The sequence below is a fragment of the Pelodiscus sinensis genome, chromosome 22 (assembly GCF_049634645.1).
Source record: "Pelodiscus sinensis isolate JC-2024 chromosome 22, ASM4963464v1, whole genome shotgun sequence".
NCBI classification, from domain to species: Eukaryota; Metazoa; Chordata; order Testudines; family Trionychidae; genus Pelodiscus; species Pelodiscus sinensis.
This window is the reverse complement of record NC_134732.1, coordinates 12,765,005-12,786,205: the sequence shown is the minus strand read 5'-3', so window position 1 is coordinate 12,786,205 and position 21,201 is coordinate 12,765,005. Positions and strand designations below refer to the sequence as shown.

Here is a 21,201-nt window from a genome sequence, read left to right as displayed (position 1 = left end):
TTTTTCCCTCTCAACAACTTTGGTCTCCCCCTTTTTTTTTCTCAATTGAATTTTTTCCCCGGTGCTTTTTTTGGGGGGGGGGGGTGCTCGGTATTTTGGGTTAAACCATCTGGCAAACCTACATCTCTCACAGCGAGGGTCACACTTTCAAAGCATTCAGGGCCCAAGATGCTGGCCACGTTGGAAAATCTGGAATTGCTTTTCCAAAGAGGGCAGTTCAGGGGTTGGGTGCCAGCCCAAAGACTGAGGGAATCCAGATTCACTTCCCTGCTGCGTGACTGAGGCAAGTCTTTTAGGGTTTGTCTGTGCACAAAAATACGACTGCTTTAACTATACTGGTGGACCCGAAGCCCCTTCCCTTCCTCCCCCCATATCTTGGTGCCTCTGTGCCTAGGGGTAAAATGGAGAAAACAGCATTTCCCTACCTCACGGCTGCTGGGAGGGTAAATGAATTGAAGACTGCCGGGGGTGCAGGTACCAGAGCAATGTGAATTGATCATTGAGAAATAAGTCCAGACTCACCCGAGTGGAGTTGGTGCCTGGAGCAGCCTAGACAGCAGCATCGGAACTGTCCCCTGCACAAACTTAAAAAACAACAAATAGTCTAGTAGCACTTGTGAGTCACGTCCGTGCCAAGCAGGGGAGGAGCACAGTCACTGCTCAACTGCGGGGGGGAGCTATTGTCCGCTCACTGTGTCAACGATCTCCTCATCGGTTGTGCGGGATTCTTTAAGAACCGTGGGTCACCGGGGCCAGTCAAGCTAGACACACACAAGGTGTGGCCACCTTCATTTTGGAAACTGCTTTCATCAGCTGGGGAAGCAGGCGGGAAGGTAACTCCAGCAGGCTACTCCCTAGGCCAGGTGTGGCCCTCCCCTGGAGACCTTGATAGCAGCAGCAAAAAGTCACTCAGGCTTTGTCTATGCCACAGCCTGGCGACACAGTGTTATCGCTAACAGCCTGGCGACACAGCGTAATTGCTAACAGCCTGGCGACACAGTGTTATCGCTAACAGCCTGGCAGTGTAAGTGTTGTTTTATCTGCACTTTTGCAGGCAAAATACGCGTTTACACGGTCTCTTGCCAAAGCAAAGCTTTTGCCTTTCCCAAGGGGGGTGAAGCACCCGTGAACGGCAAACGTTTTGTTGCTCAATTGGCAGTGTAGACAAAGCCTCGGTGGTTAGCACCTCGCATCCCTTTCCTGGGTGGAAGATCAGATGGGCTCGGTAGGGCTTGATCCTATCATGGCTCTAGCAGATATAAACCCCACTGCAGCTCTCTAGCTCGTGGGGTTCTCTTTATGGATGATCTAGGCCAGCCCCTTAGAAATGCCACAGGCACCTTTGTCCTGGAGCTCCTTCAGCATCTGTGCCTTTTGTGGGGAAGGGGGTTTCGCCTTCACTCCCCCCCTCCCTTGCTGCCTCTATCAGAAAGAGGCAGCAAGGGAGGGGGAGGGGTGCTTCAAAGTGGCAGCATTGCATGAAGCTTGGGGCCAGACCCCAGTCTTCACGCAGCGATGCTGCTTTGAAATACCACATGCAGCCCAGGGCCAGGTGGGGTGTCCCCAGGCTGCACATAGTGTTTCAAAGTGGCAGCCCCACGTGGAGCCAGGATCAGCTGGGGACGCCCCCGCTGACTCCAGGCTCTGTGCAGCACTGCCGCTTTGAAACGCTGAGTGGATCCTGACGCTGGGCTCCCCACGGCATTTTAAAGCGGCAGCGCTGCATGGAGCCCAGCTGACCCCCTGCTCTCTCCAGTGCTTTTGCTCCCTGATCCAGTTGACCCCGTGCTCCCTGCAGCGCTTTTGCCTTTGAAGTGTAGCAACAGCCCCATGGCTGTTGCTACACTTCAAAGGGGGAGGCACCCTATCGATTAATCAGTTTGCATCGACTATTCAATTAGTCAATTAATTGAAATTTAACATCCCTACACCACATTGCAGGATATGCGGCCTTTCTCCCTCCGTAGCGATGGCAACAACAAAACTGCTGGGCTTCCCATAGACTGAATGTTCTCTATAGGGGCGCAAGTGGTCCCCTTTGCTCCTAAAAACACCAGTACTTCCATTATTCGTGCCTAAATTCTCAGCAAGACAAAGGCCTGAAAGCGAGTGGGGCCGGAATGGGCTGGGGGACGGGCGCTGACCTGTGAGACCTTTCCCTTCTAAGTCATCGGCTCAAATCGGCACACGTCTGTTGCGACCAAAAGATTTTTTTCAGCTGCTGCCTGTTTGGTGGCCTGTGTGAAACAAATGAGCCGTCTCATCTCATTTTTCCAGTGGATACTTTGTCCACGTTAGAAAACCAGCTCCTCACACCAGCCACTGTATTGTGGATGGACTCAGCAGAGAGGCCAGCGCTTGGCTGGAGCATGGAAACTGACTGGACTTCTCCTCCCTGGCTGGGAGACCCATGAGAGCAGGGTTGAGCTAAGTGGAGTAGCCGTACCAAGGGAAACCAGTACTGCTCGTGCTATTTCTTATAATGTGCACATGTAAGGGAAGCTGTCTGTCCAGCCCCCTACTGTAGCCCCATTCCTTATACCCCTGCCTCACAAAGCTCAACACAGGACCCCCGAGACCCCCAGGTGAGGTTCTGCTTGTTCACATCTTGCATTGTAACTGAAAGTCCTGCTGATGGGCTTTGGCTATTCTGCAGGGACGAGCTTGCTAAGAGGAGGGGGTGATGGGGAAAGCCAACCGCTTGCTGCAAGAGGCATTTAATTTACAAGCCCAAGCCATCAACCACATCCTCAGGCTACAGCTCCATAAGAGAGGCAGTGTTTCCGACGGAGGCAGCCTGCCTTGGCCATTTGCATAGAGCTTTGACAGCAAGGCACTCAGCTAAAGCCTATGGATTTTTTTTCCGCCCAGGATAGTTCAATGACCCCAGCCCCTTCAGACTTGCTTGGGAATGCATTGACTTAACCACAAAGTGCAGAGCAAACAGCAACTTTTGGAAAGCTGTAAAGTCCCGTCAGCTGGGTGAGAAACTCATTAGCTTGGAGTGAGTGCTGGTCACTGAAGCCATCTTTGCCTTTGGTTAATGGTTACTAAAAAGTGGGTAGCATGGATCTTACATTGGCACGGGCAGCTGGCAACTGCTAAATGTACCCAGCGCAATGCAGGGTGAGGGTAATGAATATATACAGCAGGGATGGGCCATCCTGCTTGCAAAAGTCTTTCTTGCTCAAGCATTGCAGGCTGGTGACATAAAAATACATGAGCACATCTGTCAGCCTTGGACATGCTGCTGTATAATGTGAGTCGGCTACAAACGGCAGAACAGCCAGGTTTGAGTGACAACCGAAGAAAAGGGGCCTATATAATTGACATAAGACAAGCTAATGATCCTCCCAACCAAGACCAGTGTCCCTAGCATAGGAGGATACTCAGTTGCTCTCGGGCTGTCCCGCTGAGACATCCAAATTGTCAGTTCCTGTTGTCCAATATTCTTTCCTGCTCGGAAGCATTTTCATGTTACCTTGGCAAGTCTGTTCATCCTTGAAACGTGTGTATATAGATATTCTAGAGCGTGTGGGGAAAGCACCTTTCTTCCCAAGTTCACTCCTTCTGTGGCTACAATTACACCCCACTATCCAAAGGGGATTGTGACTGGCTCTGCTTTCCAAAGGGACAAGGAGAAGAAGAGGATGCTGGTGATGCGGTTGGCACTGGTTGAGAGTCACTAGGGTTTTGGTTTAGACTGGGACAGGAGCAGCAAGCTGGCATCTTGTGATCGGGAAGATGCTCTCCCGCCTAGGGCAGGCACGTTGGTATTTTGTCCCGGTTCTGGGGATGTGCAGTCAGTTCACAGTAGGCACCTGGTTCTGATGCAGGCTGAACTCTTTGGCTTTGAGGCGTAAGCTGGCAATGCTGTTTGCCATGTTCACCCCCTGGGCGGGCGTCGCAGTGCCGCTTGAGCTGTAGGAAGGCACAGTGCTGCAGGGGAGAGGAGCAAGGGAAAGGAAAATCATGAGACTCAGGCATAGCCCAGGGAAAAGCTTAAGACAGGGCAAAGGCAGAAGTGGACTAGCACCTCTCTATTAGATTTTCAAGTTGGCTCCTTTTGTCAGTTTCTCGGAACCAGCTGGCTGATGCCGATAGTAAACTTCCCCTATAAACAATGGTGTAGGCTGGATGTTTCTATGCTGCTCAATGAAGGCAGGCGGTTTGTGCAAATCAGTTTTAAACAAGACTAAAGTCCCTGCCCCTAGCTTTTAAACTGAATAGGTTTGAAATGAGCCCAGGGCAAAAACCTAGCTCTAGACCCCTTCCCCTTCTCCTTCCCACTCTGAATGCTACAGGGGAATTTCGCTCCAGGCTGCATTCAAGTTCTAGGTTTGGCAATGGACTAAATCAAACTCCCAGAGGAGAATGTGTCCTGAAGTCTGGATCCGGAGCTGAGTCTGGCAGCACAAGAAAAACCCACAATCTGAGCTTCAGCCACACACTCAATGACAAGAGGAGAATGAAGTCTGCCAAACAAACCAGATGGTAGATACTAAAACAAATCAGACAGGGATTGTGCTGGGGAAAACGTCTGTCTCCGTACCAACAGTCTGCCCTGGAGGCTCTTAGGGTATGTCTACACTAGCTCTCTAGTTCGATTTAAATATCCCGCGCTTGATTTGCATCTTCCCGGCTGGTCGCCATTTTTGAAATTTACAAGTCCAGACTAACTACAAGTGGCAGGGACCCGGTATTTCAAATTAAAGCCCTAAATTGAACTACCTGTTAAACTTCTTTGCAGGAAGAATAACAGGAAGTTCGATTTAGGGCTTTAATTTAGGTCCCTGCTGCGTGGGCAGTTAGTCCAGACTTGTAAATGTAAATTAAAAAAAAAATTAAATCCTGGGCTTTATTTGCAACTGCGAATGCCTACATTAGCCTTCCTAGTTCGAACTAGGGGACTAGTGTAGACATACCCTTAGATACCAAAATGGCAGCTGCTTTTTGCAAAGTTCTTCATCCAAGGCCCTAGAGCAACGGGAAACGTGTTCGTTACTGCAAGTGTCCCAAGGTGATCTTATTCAAACCATCCTCTGAATCTGGAGAGAACCCCAGACTAGAGTGCTTGGGGTTCCCCCCCACCATTGCAACTGCTCAGCTCGTCTGTCTGTACAGAGGACGGAAACTCTCCAGCATGGACACACCCAGTGCAGTTTTTATGACTCTATCTGGTTCCAGGGGTCAAGAGACGTGTGTGAATTTGCAATATCTTTCTTCCCTGGAATGGATTTTCCAAAGGAAATTCAATTTAAAAGTGAAAAGAAGTGTTTCCTCGCAGAAACAAAGCCTGGGCAGTGTACTAGGGATAGAAGAACCCCTGGACTTAAATCCAAGGCGGTGGGAGAAGTTGTCCCGTATCTACCTTTAGCTTCTTGTAATGATTTAGTCATTACAATTTCTCCCCTCCTCCCCTCTTCCACTCTCTCTCTGGCTCTTTATTTTGACTTTGCTCCAAAGCAGAACATGAGTTTGCATTTCCAATCCATGAAGCATGTTCACGTGGGTTCTGAATTAGATAAAACAGGCCAAATTCATCCCTGATGCAACTGCTGCAGTTACCCCAGAAAGGAATTTGACCCGTTGAGTTTGCCTGTCCCTAGTTTAGGGGATTCCTAAACCACTGCAAGAACTTCTCATGTAGAGCTTTTGGGGCTCTGCTTTTACTCTCTGGGAGGGGTGTTTTTAGTGCTTAGGCTGCTAAAAAAACTCTGTTGTGGCTCCTTGTCGGTTATGGGGAGCTCCATGTGCCTCTGACACTTAGAATGTTAACTGCGCTCCCTCATGTTCACTCCTACAATGATTTTAAACTCCCCATGAGAAGACAAGGAGGGGGAGGTAATATCTATTATAGGGCCAATTTCTGTCTGTGTGGGAGCCAAGCTTTGGGGCGCTACAGAGCTCTTCAGATGTGGGAAAGGTACTCAGAGTGTCTCAGCATGATTCAAGGGAACCAGTAGTTCAGCCTGAGTAGTTAGCAACATGTTCTAAGGGGTCATTCAAGGTGACATCCCCCCTCTAGTCACAGGACAGTGAGGGGGAGGGTGGGTGGGTCACAGGTTGTTGTTAAAAGCTATAAATCCAGGGTCTTTGTTAAGATTGTGATTTTTAGTGTCTTGCCAATGACAAGCCTGGGGAGCTGAAATTCATATTTTTGCAAGTGTTACGCAGGTTTCCTTTGAGGATGAGGACTGGTCTGTGAGTCCTCCCACAACATATGGTGGCATGTGCCACATCTAGAGCACTAATTGCCCTAATAACAATGATGTGAGGGAAACCAGATAACCACTAACCCCCTGTTTTTGTCCAATGACTGCAGTGGGTTTAACAGGGCCACTTCACCTGGAATGGTCCCTTCGTTTAGCGTAAGGAATTAGCATGGCAGTGGGTAAAGGTACAGCTGGGAGAGGCAAGCCCCCAGCCCTGCCCTTCATGGGAGCCAAGCCACCTCCCCAGCCCCTGCTCTCCGGAAGGCATGGCAGCGTGCCATGGGGAGGGAGGAGGGTGAGTGGCTCCAGCTTCCCCAGCCCCAGAGCACGAGAAGGGCAGGTACTCCGGGGCAGCAACACTCCATCCCCAGTACACCCATAGTAGGCATTCTGGGGGTGGAGTGTGGGAGGGGCCAGGCTGCTGGTTTGGGAAGGAATGCCTTCCCCAGCCAAGCATACCCGCCGGCCCTGGGAGTTAGTACATATTCTATCTGAAAAAAAACTTTAAAAACAGCAAATAGTTCTGCAGCGCCTTAGAGACTAACAAACAATGTAGATGGTATCACTTCATCAGAACGTCAGATGAAGTTCATCTGAAGAAGTGGGTTGTGCCCATGAAAGCATCTATATGTTTTATTGATCTCTAAGGTGCTGCAGGACTATTCGCTACCCCTCTGAAACGTTTGAATATTCTATCGGCTCATCCTTTAGCTGGGACACTCGAAGCATTTTTCCCTGACCGGAAGAAGAGCTCTGGTTAAACTCGAAAGCTTGTCTCTCTCACCAATAGAAATTGGTCCAGTAATGAGGTGCCACCTTGCCTCCTAATACTCTGGGACCAACATCCCTACAACAACTCTGAATGCAATTCAACACATCATTGCCTCCATCTCATATGCTGGCTGTGCTTGTCCCAGTGGCAAGGTGACATCTTGGCTCACTGGGCCTGCAGTTTGTTCAGTTCTAACATTTTTTTCCTACTTGAGGGCCTTAGGACCAGTTCTAATGCCTGTGAAAGCCAATGGACAGACTCCCTGGGACTTCACTGTGGCCTATGTGCCTTCTCTGTTTCCCCTGCTTAATTCTCTCCCTTGAAAGGGGAGCCGATTTCTAATCAGCCACCCGCCTGTTATAGTCTTTCCTAAGCTAGGCTGACCTTGGCTGGCTCCTCAGCACGTCCCGAAAGGCAGCTGCTACACCTGAGTTTGCGAACCGATGGGAAGGATAATGGTGAGGCTGCCTGGACTTACCTGTATGGGGATGTGGTGGTCCAGGAGAGATACTCTGGGCTCAAGGCGGTTGGCCTGGGAGCCATGGGCTGCTCAATGGCTGCTTCTTGGCTATAGGATTTGAGGAGTGATGCAGACCTGTTGGCCAGCATCGCCCGCTCGTTGCGGCGGAACTTGGCCCTTCGGTTCTGGAACCACACCTGGCAGGAGGAGAGGCGGCAGTGGTAACCTGAGTCGCGCGGGTGCAGGCGAGGCAGTTGGGAGGGAGAGGGGAGGCTGCACAGTGCAGTTGGCCATTGCACCAAGCAGGGGTCAAATTCATTCTGGCCGATCTCAGGCTGGCAGCCTGGCTGTGGCACCGCTGCTCTGTCTGACCCGTGACGGTGGCTGAGTGTGAGCTGTGATGCCCCTGGAAAATGCAGCAATGCCCCTGTCATGCTGAACTCTTTGAAGGCCTGAGTTCTAGCTGGCCAGGGAAAGGGGAAAGCCAGAGCCCTGGCCTAGAGGCCTAGTTTCTCCCCACACCTTTGCTCACCTGGACTCTGGCCTCACTGAGGTTCACCCTCCGCGCGAGCTCCTCCCGCACAAAGGCATCAGGGTAATGTGTCCGCTCGAAGACTCTCTCCAGGGCCTGGAGCTGGCTGCTGTTGAATGTGGTGCGGTTCCTCCTCTGCTTCTTCTTCCGCTTGGCAGCGCTGCGGTTCGGACTCAGACTCTCGCCTGTGGGGAGCACGAAGAAGATAATCCCTGAGGGGCTGCGTACACATTCCACTTCCCTGGAAGCAGCCTGTGGCTCCTTGGCCGGCGAGAGAGACGCCCCCAAACTGGTCTCGGGCGTTTGGCGGGGAGGGTGAGGCAAGGGCAGTGCCTGTGTCTTTGTTCAAGGAGGGAGCGGGGTCTGTGACAGCAACTGACCCTTCTTAGCGAGGATTTCATTGCCCTGCCTAGGAGGTGACATTGCTAAGTGCCGATACCTGTAATTCCACAACACATTGCCCTTCACGGCAAGCCCTATAGCCAAGCCTGGCAGAATTCAATTCATATATCATATTCAAGGATAACATCAATGTTTATTTTAAAGCATCTTTTCCGATTGTGATCCGGCTAAATGTTCACAGTTGTGTGAAATTCCAGAGGAGAGGTCAGGTGATAGGGAGAATCAGACAATCGTTGGATGGCAGCAGAGTCAAAAAGCTAAAGCTTTATAACCATTAAAACACCAATTGTCAACATCACATGTCAAAAATGTACAAACTAAAGAGCCTGAAGTCAGGCTGGAATGAGTTCTCCCTCAGTGTTTTTCCTACATTGTCTGTAAATTTCAATTCTCACCGAGGGCGATATGTTTTCCTTCAGTTTTGTGTGCGCACGGTGAAATCGATGTTTACCCACATTTACCAATACAAATCTAATCTTCTAAGCCTGCCAAGAGGGGAAGTCATATGGTCCAGCAGACTGTTCAAGGGAAAGAGAAGCAGTTCTTCAGTTCCAATCTAGCTCTGCCACTAACTGTGTCTCATGGCACTGGGAACCTGTTTCAGCACTGCTCTATGCCTCAGCTTCTCTGAGGTGAAACAGAGGTCATACTTGCCTCCTAGAGGACAAAGGGGGAAAGGATTTAACTCGTTTGTGGATGCAATGTGCTATTTAAGTACAAAGCTTAACATTTCCAGAAGTGACCACTGATTCCAGATGTTTTAAGTGGTGGATGCCCTGCATCAGATGCTTGGGGGCTGATTTTCAGAGGTGCCAGCAAGGCCTGCTGAAGTCAACAGGAGCTCAGCACCATAGTAAATCAGGCCCTGGGATGTCACAAGTTAGGCAGCCAAAATCAGTGGCCACATTTTGCAAATGTGGGTCATTAGACTCTCACTTCACTCATCAGGAGTGCAGGAAATACAGGTTGTACAGCCCTTAACTGAGACTCTTTGGTCAGGCAACACCTCTGGTCTGAAGTGTTCCTGGACCACAGAGCCCAGGCATAGGGAGGGCTGGCTGCAGGGTAGAGCATGGCAGGAAGGGATGGCGACTCAGCCAGGAGCCATGTGTGTGTGTGTGGGAGGGGGAGGGGAGTGTGGCACAGCCAGGCATTCTGGTGCTATGGCCCTAGTATCTGGGCAGTAGTGGGGGATTGGCCCCAGCCGTGGAACTCCATCCCCAGCAACGGCCAGGGAGCTCCAGCCCAGGGAGCTGTGGCTAGACAGGCAGCAGTGGAGCCAGGCTGGAGCCCTAGCCAGACCGTGGGGGCAGCAGTTTAGCACAGGCCAGAAAGGGAGGGAACTACCCTGGCCTGGCGAATCCCCTCATTTGGGGCTGGTCAGGTCCTGAGGGTGCCGGACCAGGGAAGTCCAATCTGGAATGATGCTGAGGAGGAGGCAGCACTCCCTGGCTTGAAGTCCTGATAGCCATGACACACTACCCTGTTTTGCTCAGTGGCTTTCAGCACTCTCGCTGTAACCCCTGCCAGCCGCTCCTGGACTAGCAGCAGCTGCTGCCGCGGTGTGCAGTGTGGGGGGAGCAGGGTGGCAATCAGAATGATGTGATTTTTAAGGTGAGCAGTCTCATGGCCAGCCAGCCAGCGCTAGAAACAACTGTTACCCAGGCCTTGTTTTGTGGCTCATGACATTTGGAACCTTAAGCCTATCACTGGTCCTTCTGTTTGCCTTTTGGGCCCAGATCCAGGCCTGGGTATGGTGCATCTTGGGCCTGCATCCAGAGAAACTTTCATTTTCTTTTTGTCACTAGGGTCACATGAAACGGAGCAGGCTGATGGAGATTGGTTCTGGAGGACAGCTGGTTGCCTGCAGAGTTCCAGGGGGAAAGCATGTTGCTTTCCATTTTTTAGTGAAGTATTCTTCAGCTATTCTTTCCATTAGCAGACCAGCTGGATTCAATTTGTACCTCGTGGCGGGAAAGTATTTTTGAATGGTTTGGAATTGTAATAGTTTTATGACATCCTATGGATTTGCAGCCGTGTTGTATTGGATTTCTCTGCTCTATGTCAATGTGAGTACCTCCAATGTGGGGAATTCTCGCCTTTCGGAATATGCTGAAGAATGGCTTACTAAAGGGCTTTCAATGCAGCTTTGCAAAATTGTCATGAGATGATACTGGCCCAGGCTCCATCTCCTGGAAGGAATATAAACCCTTATGCTTCTGGACATAAACTGCTTGCTGCCTATTGAGGGTTAGATGGAAACTTGTGTGCCTTACTCCATTGCTACCAGAGGGTTGGTTGCACCTTTTTATGAAACATCTTGTGCCTGGCCATTGTCAGTAACAGAATACTGGAGTAGAGGCATCTGGAATTTGAACCCCTGTGGCAATGAGATCCAGAGAGATCTGACTCCTATGTGCCCTCCTTTTACCATGCTGTTGAAAAACTAGAGAAAACTTAGATGACCCTCAATGCCCGCCCCCCAAAAAACCCTAACCTCGGGTGAATGGGGCGGGAGAAATGTGCTTGGTAGTTGCTATAACACTTTGTGGTGCAACAGCATCTCAAAGAATATGACAGAGGTAGGCATTACCCCTGTGTTACTGAGAGCTGAAGTAAAGCAGACAAAAGTGAAGTGAGTTGACCAAGGTCACATGGTGAGTCAGTAACAGAGTTGAGAATAGCTGCTGAGAGTCTGTCTACAGTGACCCGCAGCAATGAGTCTCAGCGTTCTGGACAACTGACTAAACATGTGGGGCTCTGAGACCTTCCCACCTTGCCCATGTGGACATACCCTAAGGCTTTAGTCATGAGTCCTTGTCCTAATTACCGGTCTGTGCTGTCTGATTTATCGGTTAAGAACACAGAAAGTAGGCATCCATGCTGCTAAGTTCTGGAAGAACCCTGCCCTTGCTCTGATGTGTATTCCAGCATCTCTCCGCAGCCAGGAGCACCAGAGATCTCTCAGTCTGCTTGGATAGAGATTTCCAGGACATTCCCACTTTAATCATGAACAGACTGTGCTTAGGCTCCTTCAGCAATGCTCTGCCTGTGGCGATCAAGCAAGGGCAGACATAGCCTCCCAGTTCAATGGCAGACGTAGCCTCCCAATCCAATTCTCCTCCTCAGCTTGCCAAGGGGGCACCAACCACTCCCCCCCAGTAGCACCTCTGCCCCAGCACTGTAACCCTAATCCTGGCTAGCTGGGTGAAATGGGGAGGCCCCAAGATTAGGCAAGAAAGGGGCTTGGAGAGCAGTGTTCCCTGTAAGCTGAGTACTTGGGTGGTCACCTAGGAGAGATTCAAATGCTACCCAGCTGATTAGCAAAGCACCCACAGGCTCCAGAGTGGTGCACATCTGCACATGCCTTGGTGCATGTAACAAAATGTATTCTGCACATGGATGGAAAAAATTTAGAGGTGGAGAATGAGCATTCACTCAGCAGTTGCGACTCCCATCCCCATGGGGCTGGGCCTCTGGAGGGACGGCCAGGCCAAAGTGGAGATGAGGGGCCCTGTACAAGCACGCCACTTGCACACTTGGTTAATCTGGGCCCAACTTCTGTTAGTGCAGTTGCCTCCATGGCCCTCCACAGAAGCCCCAACTGCTCTCAGGTCTAGGGCTCCCGAGTTTGGTTGAACGTACTCCTGGAGGTTTTGTTGCATTGGCAGCCCTAAGCCAGGTCAGCATTCCAGAGGCAGCCCCCCCCCTTTCCCCCCCCCCCCCCCCGGCTCGACTCAGGAATCCCAACAATGAGGAAGCTGGTACCCTGGGAGAAGTGGCCACTGAAATCAACGAGAATGAGGGGGGCTACGTTGGTGGCTGGTACTGACAATTAGAGTTGCCAGTTGTCCGGTTTTTGTCCAGACTGTTGACTGTTATTCGGGTCCCCTGTACGGTAGAAAAAAACCAGAAAATACCGGACATGTGAAATGTCCAGTATTTCCTGTTTCCCTCGGACGGAAGCCCGGCGGGGACAATTTTCCCCTGCCATGTCTGGCGGGGGCTGAGGAGTGAGGAGTGTGAGGCCATTTAAAGGTGCAGCCCCCCCCTTTTCTTCCTCAACAAGTTTGGTCTCACCCCTGTTTTTTTTGTTCAACAGAATTTTTTCCCGGTGTTTTTTTTTGTTTGTTTTTTTTTGAGGGGGAGCGTGTTTGGTATTTTTTGTTAAACCATCTGGCAACCCTACTGACAATGCACTAGCCTACATGGAGACTTTGGTGCCTTCTTTGCAATGCCTATTGGTGCCTGAGATGCCTTCCATCAATAAACACGTTTCCAGGCCTGGCCGTCTTGCAGTGAGCAATACTTTGTACCTTGCAGTACTAATACTCCACACAGGTTCAAAACACAGCACTTGCCCTGTTTCCTGGCCTTTATTGCTGCAGCTCTTCTCTTGCACAGGTGTGACTAAATAGCTCTTACGTTGCATCAGGCTACACTGGTCGCTCTGGCTCAGCCAAAACAAGAAGATAGTGGAGGGAAGCTGTCTACTGAGACAGCCCCCACATCCCAATGACTGGATGGGAGCTCCCTTGATGGGCTATAGAAAGGAGACCTCAGCTATCATAGGTCCTAGGTTTAGTCATCTGAATGGACGGGGAGGCTCCTTATGTACGGTCACTTTCTGATCATTCAGTTACACCTGCCTTTGCATTCCGGGTAAGTTCCATCCTTTGTTTGCCTCTATAAACCCGTCTGAGGACAGCAGAACTCTGGGGTAGGTGGACGCTGAGCGCTGCTGCATTTGGGAAACCCTATCATGGTAGGGGGAGGGGGAGTGACCTTTGCTTGGTTCAGTCTGAAATAAACATGTCGTGTCCAAAAGCTAAGAGAGAGAAAGATGCACTTTGCGCCACCCAGGAGACCACAGGGTAGGCTCCACTGAACTTTACATCACAGAAAAATTTTGAGAATTCCCTCCAGCCCTTGGTTCTGTTGAGAGCCTCAAGTCTGCTGCCAGGCTCTGTTTCCCAATTGCCCCTTTCAGTTTAACTCCTTTTTTGGTTTTGTTTTTCTCCAGCAAGCTGATGAGCCTGTAGATTAAAAAAATATGGCAGGTCACTCCTGTCCCCGCATCCTCCCAGAACCTGGGATCGATATGGGCCAGCATGCAGGAACCATCTCTGATGGGAAATTCCTACAGCATTTCGTAGGGAGCAATAATTTGCCTATAGTTTTTAGGAACCACCCTGTAGAGTTTAATGGACAAATTATAGAATATGCTCTATAGAAAGAGGATCTCATTCTCCATTAAATCATCTGTTTCTTATAGTGATTCCTACAGAACCCAGCTGGGCTGATCCTTATTTAAATATGCCTGCTGGACTCTTCTTTCTCCCATCCCAATCATTCTGATGACAGAATGAGGGAGCAGAACCTATAGACTTAACTCTTTAAAATGCCTTGCAGAGAATGTGCTTTCAATAGCATCCGCTCTGTCTGCCTCCTCTATCCTTGCAGGGCAGGACTCCTGATCTTGCTCCCACTGAAATCAACATAAAACCCCACATGGAATTCAATAGACATAGGGTGAGACCCACTGTGTAAAGTGATTGCCATCCTGGATTTGCATCGAAGATGGGCCGATATGGACGACAAGGTTCCGATAGGGATTACATCCCACTTCCATGCTTGGAATGGGGCAGACCATTTTGTGTCTGGGCCTTTAGGGAGCTGCAAATCGGCGGGGAGGGAAGTCGGCAGGTCCCGTTTTTATGTTCAGGTTCATTTGCTTGTTTAAATGAGTCCCTAAACCAAACTGTGTACAAGTGAAATCTTCTCCCGAGCCCCAAAACCATGCAATACATTCCAGGCAAACACTTAAAAGCTATTGTTAGCTGGTGAAAGCCTTTCCTCACCTAATCAAACATTCCCTTGAAAGATAGCTGCACCCCAGTACAGCTCAAAGGGAATCATTGTTCCTCAACTCTACAGTGGTCCTTCTGCTGCCAGACGACTTCTCCATTCTGTGATACATTTTCCCTCCTCTTTAAAAAAAAAAATCTCATCCATTGATTACACACAAGGCTGCTCATGGTCCAAATGTACCCGTCTGGTCCCCCTAATTAGCCCAGAGACAGGGTTCTCCTGCTCCATAATGAATCAACATCTTTTCCCAATTAGTTCATGCTCTGGAGCCTTGCCCATACTCCAGAACTGGAGGACCAGATAAAGGCTGCTCTGCTTGCTTGATGGCATGTGTCTGACAGGTTTATGGCGTGCAAGGTTGGGAGCGATCACCCAGTCTATAAAAAGATGCCTAGTTATTAAGCTGAAATCAACATTAAAAATGAATGTCATTAAATGTTCCATTTTTGTGTCTTTAGCCGGGTGGGATAGGGGGATAAACCGTAGATCCCATTTCCAAGCCTATTTCCATCTGCCATCACAAAGCCTACATGATATCCACAGCTACGGCTTGCCATCAAGCCATTACGTTTTCATGCCAAAGACCGCTGTGCCATAAGATAACGCAATTAGCTTTTGAGCTTTACACACACAGGAGGAAAAGTTACTTAACTGGCTTCTCTGATTTTCACCAAGGAATTTGAATGTGTTTTCCCATCCTGACGCTCTTCCAAGAATAAGAATCGTTAATTAAGGAAAGGCAGAAATAGCTCTGCACTGTATGTTTTCCCCTCCTGAAGGACTCTGCAGGCATGGAGAGTGAGGGGGGATAAAGTTAGGGAGAGAATTTGCAAGTTTGTGTTTGTCATTTTTTGGTTCCTGCGTGGCTCACTGGGAGATACTGAGTTGATTGTCCAGCCTGGAGAACAGAGGGGACTTGTGAACATTCCCCCTTCCTGTGGTCACTTTTTTGATGGTGTATTTATTTTCTGCTGATTACAATTTCCTCTTAGGGGGAAAAATAAAGTGGGGCAGAGGAGGGATAACATTACTGAATAATGAAAGATGACATTGCACGGATAAAAAGGGAAAGCGAGACTGCTCGGTAACCAAGATGAAAACCATATTCACCAGGGGAAATCTGCGTTAAATGGAACATACGAGACATGGAAGAAAACTGTAGTTTTATAACCAGTTTGTGTGTACGTCTCAGACATTGTACCAACTAGCATCTTGTCTCTTTAGCACAAAATCTATCCCACTCATTGCTGGGGTGTGTTAGCGATGAAGAATGACATTTCCAATGTGCCCAAAGGACATTGGCTTTCAGTGGAATAGATATTTCTGAGTCACTTAAGGGCTTTTTGAAAATCTCATCCAAATAGAAAATATTCCAAAGGTATTGAGCTGGGATTTTCAAGCTTGTTAGATAAAATGAGATAAAATAATCAAAAATCCCCTCCGTCCCTTTTTTCCCTTTAAAAAAGGGACATAGACACTTAGGAGCCTAAGTTTCATTCAAAATTCAATGGGACCTGGAGTATGTTCACACAGCAACATTATCATATATATAGTAGCCCAATGTCTGAGAGTCTGTAACGCTGAAATGCTGGCTGTTCCCTCTGGGCGGCGCTGTTGCCCGAAATGCTGGCTGTTCCCTCTGGGCGGTGCTGTTGCTGAAATGCTGGCTGTTCCCTTTGGGCGGCGCGTGCTGCATGGGGAGTGCGGGGCCCAAACGGCCGCGTATGCCACTTGCTCCCACGCGGCAGCCCGGCTGAGCAGCGCAGAAGTCAGCTGAGTGCCACGGAGGGAGAGGAAGGGGGCAGGGCAATGACAAACATGGCCAAGGTTCAGGACCTGGACGAGCATGCATCCCCGACGGAGACAGAGGAGAGCAGAGGAGACAGAGAGGAGGCGGAGGAGAGCGGAGAGAGAGTGAGAGGCAAGAGGGGGAGAAGAGAAAGAGAGAGATGGAGAGAGAGGCAGGAGGCGGAGGAGATCTGAGAGAGAGTGGGGGAGAGGCAGTAGGAGAGCGAGAGACCGGAGGCTCAGGAGAGGATAGCGAGATAGAAAGGGAATAGGATGTGGAGGAGAGACCCGGAAATCCTGTCTTATGACGGGTTATTGGATAGTTATTTTGAAATAACTTAGTCCATGTCTACACAGCAGGCAGTTATTTCAAAATACTATCAAGCTGGAGGACTTCTTATTCCGACTCCTATAACCTCATTGTATGAGGAGTAAGGGAAGTTGGAGGAAGAGTTCTCTATTTCAAAATAAGTGCTGTGTAGACACTCCCAATTTGATGTAACTCAATTTGCGTAGCTTATTTCGAGTTAAGCCCTGCTGTGTAGATGAGTCCTTAGTTTCCAAATTGTCTCAGTAAGGCTTCAAAGTCTCTAAGGCCAGGTATACACTAGACCCAGAAGTTTGACTTAAGGTATACAACCCCAGAATACGTAGCTGGAGTCGGAATACCTTAAGCCGAGCTTAGCAGTATCCCCACAGCAGCAGGCTGATGGGAGCAAACGCTCCTGCTGGCTTCCTTTACGCCTCGCAATAACAGGAGTACCAGATGCCCCTGGGGGCACCCTCTGAGTTTGATTTAGCGAGTCTTAACTAGACTCGCTAAATTGAACTCCGGAAGATCGATTGCAGCAGCATCAATCTTCCATGAAGTTAAGACATGGCTTTAGGGAACGTCTGCACTGCAAGAAAAGGTGTGATGCATTATGAGTCCAGACAAACAAACCCATATTAATGTTAATCTAGCTAGCACAGGTAACAGTAGCAGTGGACATATGGGCTACGTCTACACTGGCCCCTTCTTCGGAATAGCCATGCTAATTTAGAACTTTGGAATAGGGAAATGCGCGGGGGATTTAAATATCCCCCGCGGGATTTAAATAAACATGGCCGCCGCTTTTTTCCCGGCTTGGGGAAAAGCTGGAAAAGAGCGTCCAGACTGGCGTGATCCTCCGGAATAAAGCCCTACTTGAAAGTAGGAATAAGAGATCCTCCGGAATAGGGCTTTATTCTGGAGGATCCGGCTTTTCCTTTTTGAAATAGAGAACTCTTCCTCCAACTTCCCTTACTCCTCATACAATGAGGTTATAGGAGTCGGAATAAGAAGTCCTCCAGCTTGATAGTATTTTGAAATAACTGCCTGCTGTGTAGACATGGACTAAGTTATTTCGAAATAACTATCCAATAGCCCGTCATAAGACGGCCATGTTTATTTAAACATTTAAATCCCGCGGGGGATATTTAAATCCCCCGCGCATTTCCCTATTCCAAAGTTCTAAATTAGCATGGCTATTCTGAAGAAGGGGCCAGTGTAGACACAGCCATGATGAAACAAGCTTCAGTATGGGTTAGCAACCAGTGTGTGCCCCCAGGCTCCCTGGTAGCCTTATGCTGTGGTTGCTAGATTGTGCTGAAGCCTGGGCCACCACGTCTAGACTGCTCTTTTTAAAGCAAGAACAGCTATGCCGAGCCATGCTACAATATGCTGGGGAGACGTTAGATGCTTCTGAATATTTTATCCTGGAGCTTCACCCTTTAAGGCCCCTTTGAAAATTGCAGCCCTTATCCCAGCGATAGGTAACAAAGGCTAGTGAATGGGCTGCATGAGTCACCCTCCTTCATCTCTGTGGGCCTCAAGATGGAAATTGGGCATGTGCACTCACCAGAACCCCAAGGCTAAGATTAAATACATTGCACTTGGGTCTCCTCCTTTATCATGTCTCTTTCAGTGCACAGCGATCCATTATTTGGGTCAAATTAAAATGGTGGCAAAGTAACATAAGGAAGCAGCACGTCTCTCACAATGTTGTGTGCAATCAGCATGCACCTCCCACGTGCCCTTGTGTTAAATGTGTGTCTCTTCTCATTTGGCCAGGGGCTGCTCCGCCCATCCCTCCACTTCAGGCCCCGCCTCAACTCCATCCCTTCCCTCAAACCCCCACCCTGCCTCTTCCCCACCTCCTCCCTGAGCGCAGCTGGTCCCTTCTCCTGCTCCCTCCCAGCACTTCTGGAGTGCTGTGAATCAGCTGATTTGGTACCTCCCAGAGCTTAAATGCCAGGAATCAGCTGATTGACAGTGCTCCAAATGCTGGGGGGGAGTAGGTATGTGCAGGGGCCCCAGCACACAAAAGGTGCCGGGGGAGGGGGCAAAAGGGGTGTGCAGGCCGCTCGCAGAACCCCAATGGGCCGCACATGGCCCATGGGTCGCAGGTTGCCCACCACTGCCTTATCCTCTTCTTAAATTAGCATCCATACGCTTGTGTGATAGTCTGACTTTTCTCCTTTGCCTCTTCTGCCTTTGTCCTCACCCTGGCCATTTTTCACTTAACACTGCAATTCTATCAGGCAACTCCATAAAGCTTGAGAGACAATCCCATCCTTGTCCCACTGACCTCTAGGCAAGTTTTATCATTTTGCTTTAGTGAGAGCAGGTTTGGACCTGTAGCCTGTTGGACAACTGCTCTATCAAAATACAGGCCTGATTCTGCATTCCTTGCCTTGGTAACATGCCTCTTTGCGGTCACTGAGGCTGCTGGATCAGGCCCTGTACGGAAGTATTGTGTTGTTCGCATTCTAAGCAGCTGTGTTGAGTTTGCACCTCTCAGCTGCGCTAACCTCCAAGCAATTTTCTCTAATAATTCTTTGCTGCATTGAGAGACTGTAAAACCAGGGATTATATCCGATCTGGGACATAGTTACATATATACAGGGAGAGGTTCTAAGAGGTCAGCCTTGAGCTCCTAGGAGTAGAAAGTTGTACCATCTGCCATTAGAAAGGGAATTTTCCCTACATTTCCACCTAGGTTTCAGATTTGATTTATGACTTCTGTTCAAGAGGGATTAATGAGCTCAATGCAGCCATGATATAGCCAATCCACATTTATTTATTTATTTAGAATGACATTAAACTTGCGTCTGTTTACATGTTGGAATTCTACAAGGGTCTTGATTTCTAAAAGTGCCTTATCTACACTGAATTTCCCTGTTCCTGGGGAGAGGCATGCCCTCAGGCTGAGAGAGGTGTGCTATTCTTCTTAGTGTCACACTGCATGGAAAGGGGAGATTTGTTTAATGGAATTTATGTCTTTCTGTGCTTTTCCACACCTTCGATGTGAAAACTGCCTCCTCCAGGGTGCGTCTACACTGTAACACTCTTTCGGGATACTGGAGTATCCGGAAATAGCTATCTTGCGTCTTCACAGCCCATTATTTTGGGCTCGATATTCCAACGTCCCTGTAAACGTCTATGTTTTGGAGTAGTGTTTTATTTCAAAATAAATGGGACATTTTGGAATCGTGTTTTATTTCAATATTTGGGACTGTGTAGACAGCGCCAAATGACGAAATAAGCTATTTCAAAATAGCGTCAAAATAAGATATGCAATTTGCGTAGCTCAAATTGCATATCTTATTTTGTGTTATGGTGCAGTGTAGACTCACCCTTAGTTTTTGCTTTGAGATGGATCTTAAGGCTGTGTCTACACTTGCACGACAAAACTTTTCTTGTTCACGGGTGCTTAAACCACTCCCCACCATGAACAACAAAAGTTTTGCTGCGGCAAGTGCCTATGTGAATGTTGCTTTGTCGGTGGGAGATTTCTCCTGCTGACAAAGCGAAACCTGCTCGTTGGGGGTAGAAGTATTTTGTCGCAAAAGTGCCGGCAAATATCGCTCACACACATTGACTTTGAGCAACGGGGCTGTATCACAGTATATAGACATATCCTAAGGGGGTGGCCTTCATTCTCAGGAGCTACCTGAAGGACTTTAAGCCAGCAGGGGCTGGATCTCTGAAAACTAGGCCATCACTCTTTATTTAAGACCTAATCCTACTGCTTGGGCAAGGCTATGAAGGGAAAGACTCTAATTGCCAGATGCTGCTAAGCTTTCCTCCATGGGAGCTCCTGAGATAGGCAGCTTTGGGGAACCCTTGCTGGTCCGGGGGACTGCAGTGGTTAGCTGCACTGCAACAGTGGCTCATGCAAAATGGGCGAGGGGTAAGGTTAAAATAAAGCTGAATGGAGGGAGCCCAGCTCACAGCAGAAGGAGAGCACCCCTCCCTCTGGCTTTGGGGAGCAGTGCGGATACATTGGCTGGTGCAGGGAGAGCCTCTGTTCCTATTTCAGTCTCGATTCTGCTTGCTGTGCCAGTGCAGCTGGTGGCCTGTGATCAACAGGAGTCAGACTTAGGGCTTGTCTACACTGCCACTTTGCTGCGCTGGACCTGTTTCTCTTATGGGTGTGAAAAAGTTCCAGTTACAGCAAAGTACAGTGCTGGAAAGCGCCAGTGTAAACAGGCTCTCAGTGGTGTTAGCTACTTCCTTTGTGGAGGTGGTACCTAGAGCACTGGAAGAAACCCCCCCAGGACTGGTGCCATGACCATACTGCCGCATGAAAGCACTGCCGGGCTGCACGTTAAACTCAGCCGTGTAGACAAAGCCTTAGAAGGTCGAGTGGTCCCTTTCAGCCACATGCTGTGTCCTCAAACCACACGTTCCCTTCTTTGCTATGTGCAGCCCATTCACTCTAGAGCAGCTTCAGCCCTTAAACCATCATGATTGGGTGATTAATACATAACATTCCTCTTCGTGCATCTTTGAGCTGGCTGGGAGGGACAGGGAATTTCAGACCCACATCTCTAAAAGGTAAAGTTACATCTCGCCCTATTGCGTTGCAATCTAAAAACCCCGAGCAGAGCAGTTTTCTGCCGTTAAATTATTTCACACATTCCATTTATTTGTGGACTGTTTGCCAAAGACCTTTTTTAAGCTTTTCTTTTTTCACCCAGCCAAATGATCAAATCTTCTTTACAGTCACTTCCCCCTTCCCTCTTCCTCCCACTTTTCTCCCTCCCATCCCAGCCATTTTTTCCCCTTTATTCAGTGTAATTGAAGGTTTTAAATAGCCTGGAGGGAATTAACTGTAAATTCTTCCTAAGACAAATA

The 21,201-nt window shown here is 49.0% G+C and overlaps 1 protein-coding gene across 1 annotated transcript in view; it reads right to left on the bottom strand.

The window, feature by feature from the left end:
- Window positions 1-76: 76 nt before the first annotated feature.
- The window catches only part of PRRX2 (paired related homeobox 2), an 88,382-nt gene continuing 67,257 nt past the window's right edge, over window positions 77-21,201 (bottom strand). Inside the window, exons 2-4 of the mRNA XM_075906048.1 lie at window positions 7,980-8,164; window positions 7,466-7,644; window positions 77-3,939 (exon numbers count right to left, since the gene is read on the bottom strand). Coding sequence (XP_075762163.1) covers window positions 3,804-3,939; window positions 7,466-7,644; window positions 7,980-8,164 — 500 coding nt within the window. The 3' untranslated portion in view covers window positions 77-3,803. The remainder of the gene's footprint in view (window positions 3,940-7,465; window positions 7,645-7,979; window positions 8,165-21,201) is intronic.